The 12,402-nt window shown below is 40.1% G+C and overlaps 1 protein-coding gene across 6 annotated transcripts in view; it reads left to right on the top strand.

Annotated features, from left to right (window-relative positions):
• The first annotated feature begins 6,589 nt into the window (after positions 1–6,589).
• tcf3b (transcription factor 3b) overlaps positions 6,590–12,402 on the top strand; it is a 29,177-nt gene continuing 23,364 nt past the window's right edge. For 2 of the 6 annotated variants that reach the window (XM_067514570.1, XM_067514571.1), the window contains exons 1-2: positions 6,590–7,075; positions 9,933–10,029. In XM_067514570.1, the coding sequence (XP_067370671.1) occupies positions 9,955–10,029 (75 nt within the window). In that variant the 5' untranslated portion in view covers positions 6,590–7,075; positions 9,933–9,954. Of the gene's footprint in view, positions 7,076–9,932; positions 10,030–12,402 lie in introns of those variants that run through there. The other 4 variants (XM_067514569.1, XM_067514572.1, XM_067514574.1 and 1 more) reach the window with 4 other exon arrangements.

Genomic DNA, 12,402 nt, shown 5'->3' with positions numbered 1-12,402 from the left:
TTTATAAATCTCCACTAATAGCAGTTAAGATGACTTAAGCCCACCGCACAAATCTAATGCTTTCACGGATGCAGAATCAGTGTCTCTAAACGTATCTTTGTAAAATACTGTTGGTTACTGTTGGTATTTTTTTGTATGAAAAACTTATTTTGAACTTTTCAATATATATTATAATACGAATATTTATACAGAGTAGTATATTAGGATATGAGATGTTTTATTCGGTCATGTTGAGCCTGTTGGCCAGATGTGTTGGGGCTCCAAGTCATTAATTGTTATGTTTGTTAGGTATCTAAAAACACAGCGGGGTGTGATGTTATTTTCCATGTTCAAACATCATTGCTACCGTCAAAACATATTGGATAAGAAGAACAGCAACACTTCAGGGGCTTGGAGATGCCCTGGAGCTGTTGTCTGGCATCTCTTGTGGTATTATTCTATCTGTTTGTGCCTTTGAATGTGCACGCATGTGCCTGCAACTGTTCCTGTTTGCATGTATATCCACATGCCTATGTGCAAAGGTGGAACTTTCTTATGTACACGTGCAACCATGCCACCGTTATCAAGTAAATGAGTGTATCACTGCCTTCACAATGCGCACTTAGAGACAGGCGGTAATGTAAAGGAAAACATCGACACACACACACACACTAACACACACTCTAGCCTCATTTTTAGCGCTACACAGCTTTCTCTGGGGATATAAAATGCCCCTTCCTCTGCACACTGTGGGACATGAGTTTCATCCAAACTAGCTGCCGCCCTCAATAAAACCCACGTGAGCAATCTCTGCAGTATAGATTTCCAGTTTCTCTGAGGGTATATTTTGTTCGGATCAGGTGTTTAAACAGCTCAATATGACAATAATTAAGCAATGCAAAGGACATGTGTTCTTTCTTATGTTGATAAGGGACATTGACCTTTAACCTGTGCACCCTTGATGTCCCAACCACTGCACCCCACCCGTTCCATATGCCCCCAGCCAAACCCCCTCCTTGCTCTGTCCAGCTCCAATCAGGGAGGATAGAGGGGGGATTGAACGGGCTTCAAGTCTTGCCTCTGGCCATCTCTCCTCCTCCCCGGAGAACAGAGGACTGAGGTGCCTTTAAACCACTGCGGCAAAAACCCTACCAAAACCCTGCAGTCATTAATATGCAAAAATGCAAATGAGTAGGTAATTAAGAGCTGGAGCTCTCTGGAGGCTCTTTGATTGCTAATGAATTCTAATCTGCAAAGAAAAGGGGGAGGGGAGGAGAAAAAGAGATGAAAGAAATAGAGAAAACAACGAAAAAACAGAAGCCTCAGCCCGAATTTTGTCATATCCGTAAGTTTTCATATCTGCTTTGTTTTTACCTGGAAGCTGTATTCTGAATTATTAGCTCAGTTATTTAAGACTAACTTACTTGATGATATGTATACAGGTCCCAAGTGTTTGGGGAAATGTACAGTATAGTATAATACATGTATAAAAACATTTTCAATACATTTATATTAACTGAAGAAATTGATTTGTTGCATTTTGCATGTAAAAATAGGATTATACTAATGACACAAGTATCACTGGCAGAAAATCTGTCTGTAATGGACACAGTAAAGTCATTGTGTAGATATAGCTAATTAGTGGAGAACATGACAGGCAACCTTTATGACCAGTAGCTGCCAGAGAAAAGCGGAGGTCAGATATCTCAACAGTGTGTTCTTTGCTGCAATAGCAGCTGTGTGCTGAAGTAAAGGAGATGTCATTTCATCACTTTTGTGAGCCATAATACATCCCCACTTCCACTCTAACTCATTTACCCTGTCACTCATTCACGCGCACACACACACACATGCACACACTACTGTTATTGTTGTTGCAATGCTCCCACTACACCAACAATCTCTGCTTCCCTCCCCCACTAGGGCTCACATCTATCTCCCTTTCACTCCCTCTCTTCCCCTCCTGTCCTGGGCAGCCCTGACATGCCTACTTCAACTGATTTAGAGTCAATTCAGCTTCTAATCTGATTGTTATCATGTGACTTTTCACACACCTCCCTGTTGAAATATAACTACTATAATATTTTCAGATTGGGATAGAGATTTTGGCTTTAGGTAGCAACACACCGCTCTATTTGTCACTTTCCCTCCCTGTTTGCTTCTCTCTCCGTGTCTTTATACCTTTCACCTACCCATTCATCTCTCAAATTCAGCCACCACTACAGCCTCGTATCTACCCCTGTAGTGTCTGATGCTCGGCTTCTCAATTGCCCAGCTTTGTAAACAGGAAGCTGGTGTTCTGTTCACTGTACCTGAAGCGTGGGTGGCAGAACAGGGGCACCCGTACAACTGCACAATAATGGGAATCCAAGATGGCAGGGAAAGGTCCCAGAAAAGAGAGGAGAGAGGAAGACGTCATGCAGGAAAGCTATTGTCAAATGAGAGCAGACAGAAGCCAAAGAGATTGTTGATTTAGTTTTTTTTTAGTAAATAGATTGTTGATTTCCTTCATGTTTGTCTGCATTGGATCCTGTCCCTAACTCTAGTGTTAGGGAGGATTAATGTCATGGACAATCCCTCAAACTCATTTTCTTTCTCACTGTGGAGCTCTGTGGGAATTACACTTTCAGGATAACAGAGAAAAACACTGCGTGTTCTGCTAACGATGGTCCCATTGGTGATGGAAGTGAAATCTGAGTTCATTGTGTTCCTTGAAGTTTGGTTGTTTGGAATAGCTGTTTAAATTCAGGAAGATATGCAGTCTTCGCTTGTTCCAAAACAACTGAACTGTTTCACTTGTGTTTTCAACTATCACTGAAAGGGGATAGCATAACCTTGTGGATTACTGCGCTGTTTAAATCACTCTCTGCACTCTCTTCGCATTTTATTGTTGTTTCACATGTTGGAAGTTGCTGCGAGTTTGGGTGCTTTCTGACAGCTGTAATAGGGGGAAGAAGGTTGACGGGAGTCAGTTTATCATGAGCACAGAGAGCACAACAGATAGATTCCCCCTGTCTCCTCCCCTTCAGCACAGATAGACTCAGAGCATGGGCACTCAGCCAACACTATCAATCTATCCGCTCCTACCCCCAGCCTCTAACTCTTATTGGAGGACAGCTTCCAAAGGGGCAAGGAAGCATGAATCATAGCCCGGCTATGAGAAGCTGTTATTCCTGTAAATACACGTGTTGTGGCTCAAAATCATACCGTTGCTTCTCCAATAATGACAATCTTGCAAGTGATTGCCACATGGCTGGTGACAAAGTTGTAGCGTTTAGGAGGAGCTAAGGCTGTTCAGGGAGAGGGATTGTTGGTCTTGGCCTAGTTTTCTTGTCTGATCAGAAACCTGTGCACCTCTGCCCTTCCCCCATCCAAACCTAAGCCTCTACTATTACAGGCTGTGAGGGGCTCAGTATGGAGCGAGGTGAGCAGCTTGCCTCAACAGTGAGCGTGCCACCTATGCTGTATGTTTACAGGCTTATCATTGTGTGTGATATAACCTGGTGATGTGGTTTGGCTTGCATGACTGGAAAGCAGGATGGCTGTGAGGGTGAAATATAACATGTGAGAGTGCTGTGGCCAGTAGCTATCACTACAGCAGCTACCACATTGCTTTTGGTGATTGGAGGTTACTGTAGCTAGAATCAAAGATTTCATATTTATATCCATCTATAGAATGATGCAGGATTGTCCCCTTTATCTGTTCTCTACAAAGCATCATTGATTATACCAACCAAAGAGAATTACGTAATTACTACACAATATTACACAATTGTTTCTTGTGTGAATTTATGTGATTCAAAATATGTGTATATAGATAAATATTTCATTATTATGCACCCATATATGACCGATTAGCACCAATGTGTCAAACATATGCTAATTTTCCATGTGCATCTGTCGTTAATTACAGATCTGAAGCTGGGAATGGCTCGAAGGAATCATCGAGGGCATGCGTTGACAGCATCCCTCTCTGGTCTGCCTTTAACTGTCCATTGTACTGTGAATGTATTGTGAGATTATGGATGACATGTTTGTGTTTTTGCGGGGTCCTGATTCTGTAAGCTTTAAGGCTATAGATTACCCATAGCTACTAGGGATAAGGAAACATAATTTTATCAATTTTCAGTCAGTCTGTTCTTTTATACCAGTGTCAAGTAAACAAATTAGTGGACAGCAGTGTTTTAAAATTCACATATTGCACAAATTATTTTGTGACAGATTAATATAAAAAGGAATCGCTCAGTATCAGGAATAACACATTAAATCAGCTTCTCCTTTGCTTGGCCCTCATCCCAGTGAAAAAGTGCCACCAGCCTAATTTCATTTTTAAAAAATATAGGTACGATGTTGATATTGTAATGCTCCAAAACCCATTCACCAGCTTTCATTCTTCATTTCTGTTTAACTTCGTATCACTGTTGAGACGCACTCTGTGTTACTCATTAAAGTAAAGACCCTCCGTATATATGTTTTTTCAAATTCTTTTTCTACTGCCCCCTCCCTCTCTTCAGCCTGGCTGCCCTTGTACATGCTCCCCATGTCAGACCCAGCTGTTACTACAAACTACTTGGAGGGCTTACAAGCCTCATTGCTAATACTGACAACAGCACTATTCTTACTCAAGGCCTAATGTCTACTGAAAAAAGCGAGAATATGAGTTTTTTTCTGCCTCAACTAGAAATTCATTTCCCTAAACAGATGTTTCCATCTGTTCAAATTTAATCTTTTGATGAATACATTCCTCGATGAAAGGATTCCAAATAGGTGTTAGATAAATAACTCAAGATGCCCTTTCTTTGATAGTTCTGATTATTTTCTGATGCTGTGATTGCCTTTTCCTGTGTGTGACCAAGTGTGATTTTGTGCATAGTGTGTTTGTGAAGGTATTTATGGCCCATATGTGTGTTTGTTCTGAGCAGTAACCCCATTACATTCCTAAGACGGTTCATGAGACTAATTAATGTTCTGTGCCGCGGCTTTTCCTTTACCCAGGGGACACTCAATAGATTTTTTTATTTTTTATTTTACCTGTATATGTCCTATTGACAGCAAACCCACTTCCCATTGGTAACCTCTGAGCAAACAGACAGTTTGAGACATTAGGGGTGTATCATAGCACTAGGCAGCTATGTAGAATTTGCATTTGCCATGTTTTAATTTTGTTGTACAGCTCACACCCAAGATATGGGCATCTTGCCCGCATGGTGACTCAAAAAATACTTGAGTCACCATAGTCTTTGTAGTGGTTGATAGTGAGAAATGTGTGATACTGAAACAGTATTGAAGAAATTGTTTTGAGGATATTGTTTTTTGCATTTCAAAGAAAATACACTGGCTGGAATGTGTGTATACATGTAACACGGTACCATTCGAGGTAGACAGGAAAATACAAGGGACCCCTTAACTTCCCTCTGCTTTAACAATGTTGGCCTTGGGGTAGAAACAACAGCTGTAACACCGACACTTTTCAGTAGGGTGGCTGTTGTGTGAGCACCAAACCACACAACCATAAGCTAGAAAACATATTAGTTAAGTATCAGGGTGATAAAAACTTCTTACATTTTAATTTGTTCATTATCTTCATAGTAACTGAGTTTCAGTTGAATTCAAACATTAATGGTTTTGTTATAATATAAAGGAGCATTTCAACATTACAGAAATATTTTTGAGTTGATCATTCGGTACGCCCTCGCTGTGGACAGTTTTTTTTTTTCTTCTCTCTCTGAACTATTTCTCGTTCTCCCCTACTCTGTGATCCTGTACTCTGTACTCACCCTCCTCTCCGCTCTCCTCTGGAGCAGGCAGTTACTAGGGGTGTGTTAGTCTTATGTTTATCAGATCCTCAGAAAGTAGGGCTACATACAAAAATGAGAGCACAAGCGATCACTTGATGATCGTTTGACAGAAAACAAATCAGTGACTAAATTATATGGATAATCTGTAAAAAATGTCAATAACTTTTCACCCAAAAGAGCTAAGTATTTACTAGTCACATCTTCGTCTTTATAAGGACTATAACGTTTTTATGTCTCTCATGTGATAGCAAACTAAATATATTGCGATTCTTAACTGCTGTCCAAATTAAGCAAATCATTTTAGTATAGCTTTAGGCCATATTTAATATGTAGACAATTATATATGAAAACATTTGTTTAATTATGTGTATATTATAAAGAAATATTAGTAAATCTACTTTTAAATCTTGCATCATTTTAAATGAAGGGAAATATTTCCACTAGCATTAAACTCAAAATGCAGTTCACAACCACTGTTAAAATAGTTTAAAGTCGCAGGTTGAGTACATTGTTTCAAAAAAGGGGTTGGAGGACACACCAACCACAGTTATAAAATGATGTCAGCGGGCATGCTGGAGCCCCCTCAGCACACAGGGGAAGAGCGTCAGGAAGGAGGAGGGCATAAACCGAATTTCCAGGCGCTTACTGTGTATTATTCCTGCCAATCAACCGCACGCGTTCTACTATTGGCTGTTGTCTTTCGCATTTATCGTGCCATCTCGTCAAGCGGCTGCTGTGTAATCGCAGGTAACTTTCTTACGATAGCCTTCCGCTGGACGACCTAGTGCTCCAGCATTTTTGATGATTGCGTGTACGGCACTGAGAACTGATCTTCGGAATTAGACAATACCGTTGTTTTGGTAATCGGAGGACGTACAGGCACTATTTTTTTCTCTGTAAAAATACGCAGTCTCACAAAGGCGTTTGAAATCGGACACCGCTGGCGTTGAGGCCCTCACTTTTATGCGGAGGGATACCTTGTTGCGTCTGACAATGTGGACGGAGGTGGTGAAGATGTCTACGAGAAGAATGAAATCATCTCAGTAGTAACAACAAAAAAGGAAGACGCGAGATTAGTTACTATAATAGATTTGTTTGCACACAGAGTTGTTACATTGAAGCAAACACGTGGGCGCTTCGTGAAAAGCAAGCGGACCCGGACAAAAGGAAGACATCTACTGTGCTCCAATGCGTTTCATGCACTGAGGTCGACATTCTCTTGAAGTTTTATGTTTTTTCCCCCTGCGAGTCTTCGCTTTTCTTTTTACTGTTGGATATCAGACACTTGGAGAAGAGAGGTAAAAACACATTCTCACACTTCATGTTTCGGGGGAAGTTGTACGAATTCGGTGGGTTTCATTGACACCTATTTCGACGCCTGCAATTTTCGAAAAGTTTTTGGGAATGTGTGGTTAAAGCGGGGGATGCAAGTTTTTTGTCTGGTTTGAGGTGGCGACCCAAGTGTGTGATGGTCTCCGCATCGACCACGGAGAGGAGGAAATTACTCCTTTGTTCTGCAAAAAGACTGCACTTACGTTAAATGTTAGACCTCTCCGGCAAGCCTCATTTTGTTTTTCACCGTGTGTCTCGGACACTAGCTCTAGCCGCTATGTAGAAATTTGTAATTTTCACCTTGTGTAACGCGGGCGAGCATTTTAGCTCAACTTTGTGTTGCAGGCCTCACGGTACGTGTGTTTTACACGAAAGCCCGAAACAAACTTTCCATAAAACGCATTTGGTAGCCCTTTAAGCATTCCTTTATGGAAGTGTCTGGCCAACAGCTAGACTTTATTTTATTGCACATTTGGCAGGAAATTCCTCATGCGCCCACCCCCACCGTCTCCTCCACCGAACTCCCTCATAATGCACGACTTGAACCCTAATATGTGAAGAAAGGGCTCAGTATTTGCTGCGGGAAGTTTGGGGCATTGCTCTTTAATTCTCCAGGGGTCTCGGCCGCTTCACTTCTTTTACTCATATCGTTTGTTTTCTCCTGGAAGACCCAACTGGACGTTATTGTTTTGTTAGTCTCGACGATGATGTCAACATAGTTCCAAATAAATGGTGAATGGCTTAGTTGTCAGCAGTGGCTTGGCCCTGGATGTGGCCTAGCGGAGATGATCAAATAATGTACAGCGTACATCCTGTGGTGCCCTTACTGTCATTGTTGTAAATTATTTCACCCACTGTGGTTGTTTATTCTAATGTTCCTTCACAAGACGACATATTCTTTGGAGCAGTGTTTGAATCAACAGTTGAATTTTCCCCTTTTTGGTCAGTGCGGCCGCCCTTGTTCCCACAGTGATACTATTGACACAAACGCATGGTAGAGATGCTTATTTTGCTTTTATTTTAGCAGTTAACACGACAAAAACGCGCGCAACCTATGCGCAAAAAATTGTACCTTAACATTACTTAAATGTCATCAGCTATCCCAAAGTAATAACATGTTTGCTAGGTACGTGGAATTAATTTAATTTGCCCCGTAATTCTGTTTGAAAGTTATGATGAAAAGTGACCGGGGCTTCATAAATTTAAATTATCCTACTTTTAGAAGAAGGCATCCGTTTAGCTCAGAGGGTTGTTTGACTGGAAGTGCAGCCTCTTTTGTGGAGAGGGACCTGCCTTCTCTGCCTTGTGTGGGGTGACAAAGACCCCTAATCTGCCTCCTTCATGTATTGATCCAGCAGTAGCTGAAGATGCCATTTTGTTACATTAAGTCCCTCAATGTGTTCTGCTCAGTTTACCTCAATGTTTACAGGATAGTTGAGAATGTTGAGTTTATTTTAGGGTTTGCAAAAGGCTACTTTTGTCCTTAATTGGCCATCTTATCCAAAAGTTTGTAATAGCAATGACAGCCATGTTGATAGTCTATTTACACTTCGGGCTGTGTGTGTGTGTGTGTTCACTTCCTTCCCTTGTCTCAAGGTTAAATTAGTTCTGCTCGCATAAGTTTGGACTGCACTGTGTGTCTCCTCAGAAGTGATTTTTTTTTTTTTTTTTTTTTGTAGAAAAATGGTAATCACATGTCATTTGTTTGTTTTGCTTTCAAGTGGTTCTGAATTGTTAGTTACTGGCACATGTTTAAATAGTCTGACTTGCTTTGATTGGCATTTCACAATATATATTCCCTCTTAGACCTCCACCTTTTTGTTTTTTGATAACATCAAATAATAGTAGTGCTCAATTCCAAAAGAGGTGGTAAAAGCACACCACCTGTTGGTTTCCTAGTGCCTCTATTCCTACACTCTCTCCCCTTACCACTAAGTTCCCTGTGAGGCTCGAAGAACCTCCACTCAGTATCAGAGAGCAGCCTTGGGCTTGCACTGGAATGCAAGACACAGGGTAAATCCAGTATTTATGCTCAATGTGTCATTTGACAAGGTTCTTTCTGAGTTGACATATGGTAATTTGGTAATGACGTGTTTGCATACAGTCATTAGCTCTGCCTTTCACCCCCATTTCCTTGGGCTAACAATAGTCCCAATTATGTCTGTAATTGTAAATGTATTACATTCTCTTTTATGTAGCAGTGATCGACATATGGCTGTGTTATTTGCCAGGGTTGTGTAAAATGAGACTTTCTTTAAGTCATTACTTGGTAGTGATTTGACTAAAGGCAGAGTCCTCATCATTTCATGGCAGTTTCCCTTTTGCTACTTTGGTGGGAAGACGGCGTCTGAGACAAAATTCATGATTTTCAGTAGACCTGCCTTAAGTGTTTGTGGTTTTGAGGAGCCTAATGTCAGTTCTCTGTCATCAGCCCATGTTTCAGCTCAGTAGTATATAGAGTTGTATGTTTTTGGCCAACAGAGGTTCAATAGATAATAGATAATAACAGCTGAATACGTTTACTTACAACCTGCCTATATTTATTTGATTCTTATTTGAATAAGAAAAAAATATTTGATGGACTGGTGATGGCAAAGCTCCTTTCTTTTTAAGAAAACTGCTGACATACTTTTTCCCCTGCACAAATCTGGACTAACAACTGGCCAGTAATAATAATTTTACAGGGCAAGATAAGGGTTGTGGTAAAGCAAGTTTGTTTGAATCATTCATTACCAAAATCCTCCTTGTTTAATAGTTACATGTAACCTTTATTTGTGCTTGCTAGTGCCATTAAAATCCTGTATCTGCAAATTTCTCTCATAGGGTTTATTAGAGACTGAAGGGTATGAACGAACAGCAGCAAAGAATGGCTGCAGTGGGAACTGACAAGGAACTCAGCGACCTCCTGGATTTCAGTGCGGTAAGAGAGTGGGAGAGCAGGCTGGGTGGTTCTGGGTGGTAGTGGTAGGTGGGTGGCACTGGGAGAAAGAGATGAAGAGTGATGCAGGTCTGGGTATGGGCACAGGAAAGGAGGAGTTCTGACTGAGCAAAATAAGGAAAAACCCAATAGGAAAAGTAATTTCTCAAAATCTGCAAACTGAAAATGTGAAATCTTTTTTGCAATCATTTGTTGTGGAACCTTGAGGCTAATGTCATTAATTCTTTGCATGTAGAGAGGGTGCTGATTACATCAAAACATGAGTAAAATGTTGCTAAACTAAATGTGACTAGGTAAAACGAGTACAGGTTTTAACTAAAGAATACTTGATTATTTTGATGATGCAGAGACTCAGCAACAAGGATGTAGCTCCTTACTTAAAGGAACCTGGTATCCATTATAAATTATAGTGAATTAGAAACAACTGCAGGACATGTTGGAAATAACTTCACCTCTATTTGTCTTTTTAACAGAATAAGAACAGAAAACATTCTGATGTATGAAGTGGGCTAAACAGACAGCTTCTGCATTTCTTTCTGTCATGGTTTTAGTTTTTCTGAAGACATTTTTACAGATATGCTTTCAGAAGTATCCTCCAGACATTATCTACAAAGTGGATAGAGGTTTTCTGTTCAGCTGTTATTTACCTGTGCTTCATTTTGTTGCGAAGCCTTTGAGCTTTACGCTGACATAAACATCTCAAAAGCCCAGTGGAGCTGTGTTAGTTTTTTGTCTTCTAAATAAATTCAAAAACTGGTAAGGTTAAATTGCCAGCTCGGTATTTTTGTTATACACCAATCAGCCACAACATTAATACAACCAAGTGGTTTTAATGTTGGGGTTTCACTCTAAACAGTCTGCATCTATAAAGCTCCATATGGAGCAAGCTTGATGCACTGTGTGTCTGACACTTGTTGATGATGGCCAGCTTTAAAAATTTCCTTTGCTGACCCCTGTCTAAAACAACAACAGAACCACCAGGTAAATTTAACGTTGTGGCAGATCTGTGCATACTGGATACCGTAGGTGATTCCGAACTGACTCCTGATGAATATTTGTCAGCAGATTTGATGTCCTGTGAGATTTCTTTTGACAAAGTACAGCTGATGAACACCAATGTGTTTCATTGGGAGAGTCATTCACATCGTATGCTGTGCCACACTGGGGAACAGCAGGACTATCTTTTTTTTTTTTTTTTTTTTTTTTTTTTGAAATGCGTAGTTCATGGGTATTTTTGGTGTAGCGCGCCATTATAATGACTTGCACGATTCAGTCAGCTGCTTTGTTAATGTAGTCATATTCTCTGCCACACCATCTGTATTTAAAAGAAACCTAACCCAGTGGAAGGAAAACACTCCTTGTTGTAAAGGGGGTTTGTGGGAGGTTCTCATTAGACAGTTGAGTTTCTGTTTAGGAAGCTCAGATTGATCGGCTGCCAGTTTGTTTCTGCAGATGTTCCTTCTTAATATGACATTGATAATTGGGTGAGAAACCGTTGAATGCTGTACCAACAAATTTTGTTGCCTTTGTTTATTTGGCTAGTCATGAAATACACTAGATTTGATATGCAATAAAATAAAACTAAAAATGTTTGTGATAAATGCAAAGAGGGTTTTTTTTTTGGATTGCTTTACACTTGCCCAGTTTGAACTAAATAAAAGATCATATGTGATAGTGACAGTATGGTATGGTGTCCCAGTTTGTGTAGTTTGTACACGTCACTCAAAATGCCACATAGCAGATATTTAGACCACACCATAGCTTCACAGTAAAGACCGCAGATGATTGGTGTCAAAACCCTCGGCCTTGTGTTTTGAAAGTCTAAGTAGTACAGTTGGGTGCAGAAGTTTGCACCTTTTCAGTGTAATGTAATCCAAGCGTAACCCTAAATCTAGGATGATAATCTTCGCAGATTCAGCTAGTACAGATGATCTTTCATTATCAGAAGTAAAAATGATTTAGGAGGGTATAAAAAAGATAATACAAATTTAAATAGTGCAAAAGTTTTTCATCCATACCTTATTAAACATATACAATATTAGAGTATTTAGTAACATGCTTTACTACTGGAAGTTGTTGTATACATTCACTGGCCACTTTATTAGGTACACCTGTATAATCTAAACAAATCCAAAGCATTATAAGAGGTGTTTCTAATATTTTCGCCACCTCCTTCATTTTAAATAGGTTGGCCAAAACATTAGAACCCCTACTCGTATAATGCACCCCAGTACGACGCATCTACCCACTTTGACCTCAGTAATAAACAGAGTTTAGGATTATCTCCTTTCTGACAGTGTCAAGCTAGAAACTGAGAAATTTTAAGATTATAAAAGTAGAATTCATGTCATTGCT

This window comes from Channa argus, chromosome 8, assembly GCF_033026475.1.
Source record: "Channa argus isolate prfri chromosome 8, Channa argus male v1.0, whole genome shotgun sequence".
NCBI lineage: Eukaryota > Metazoa > Chordata > Actinopteri > Anabantiformes > Channidae > Channa > Channa argus.
This window is presented reverse-complemented; position numbering and strand designations above follow the sequence as displayed.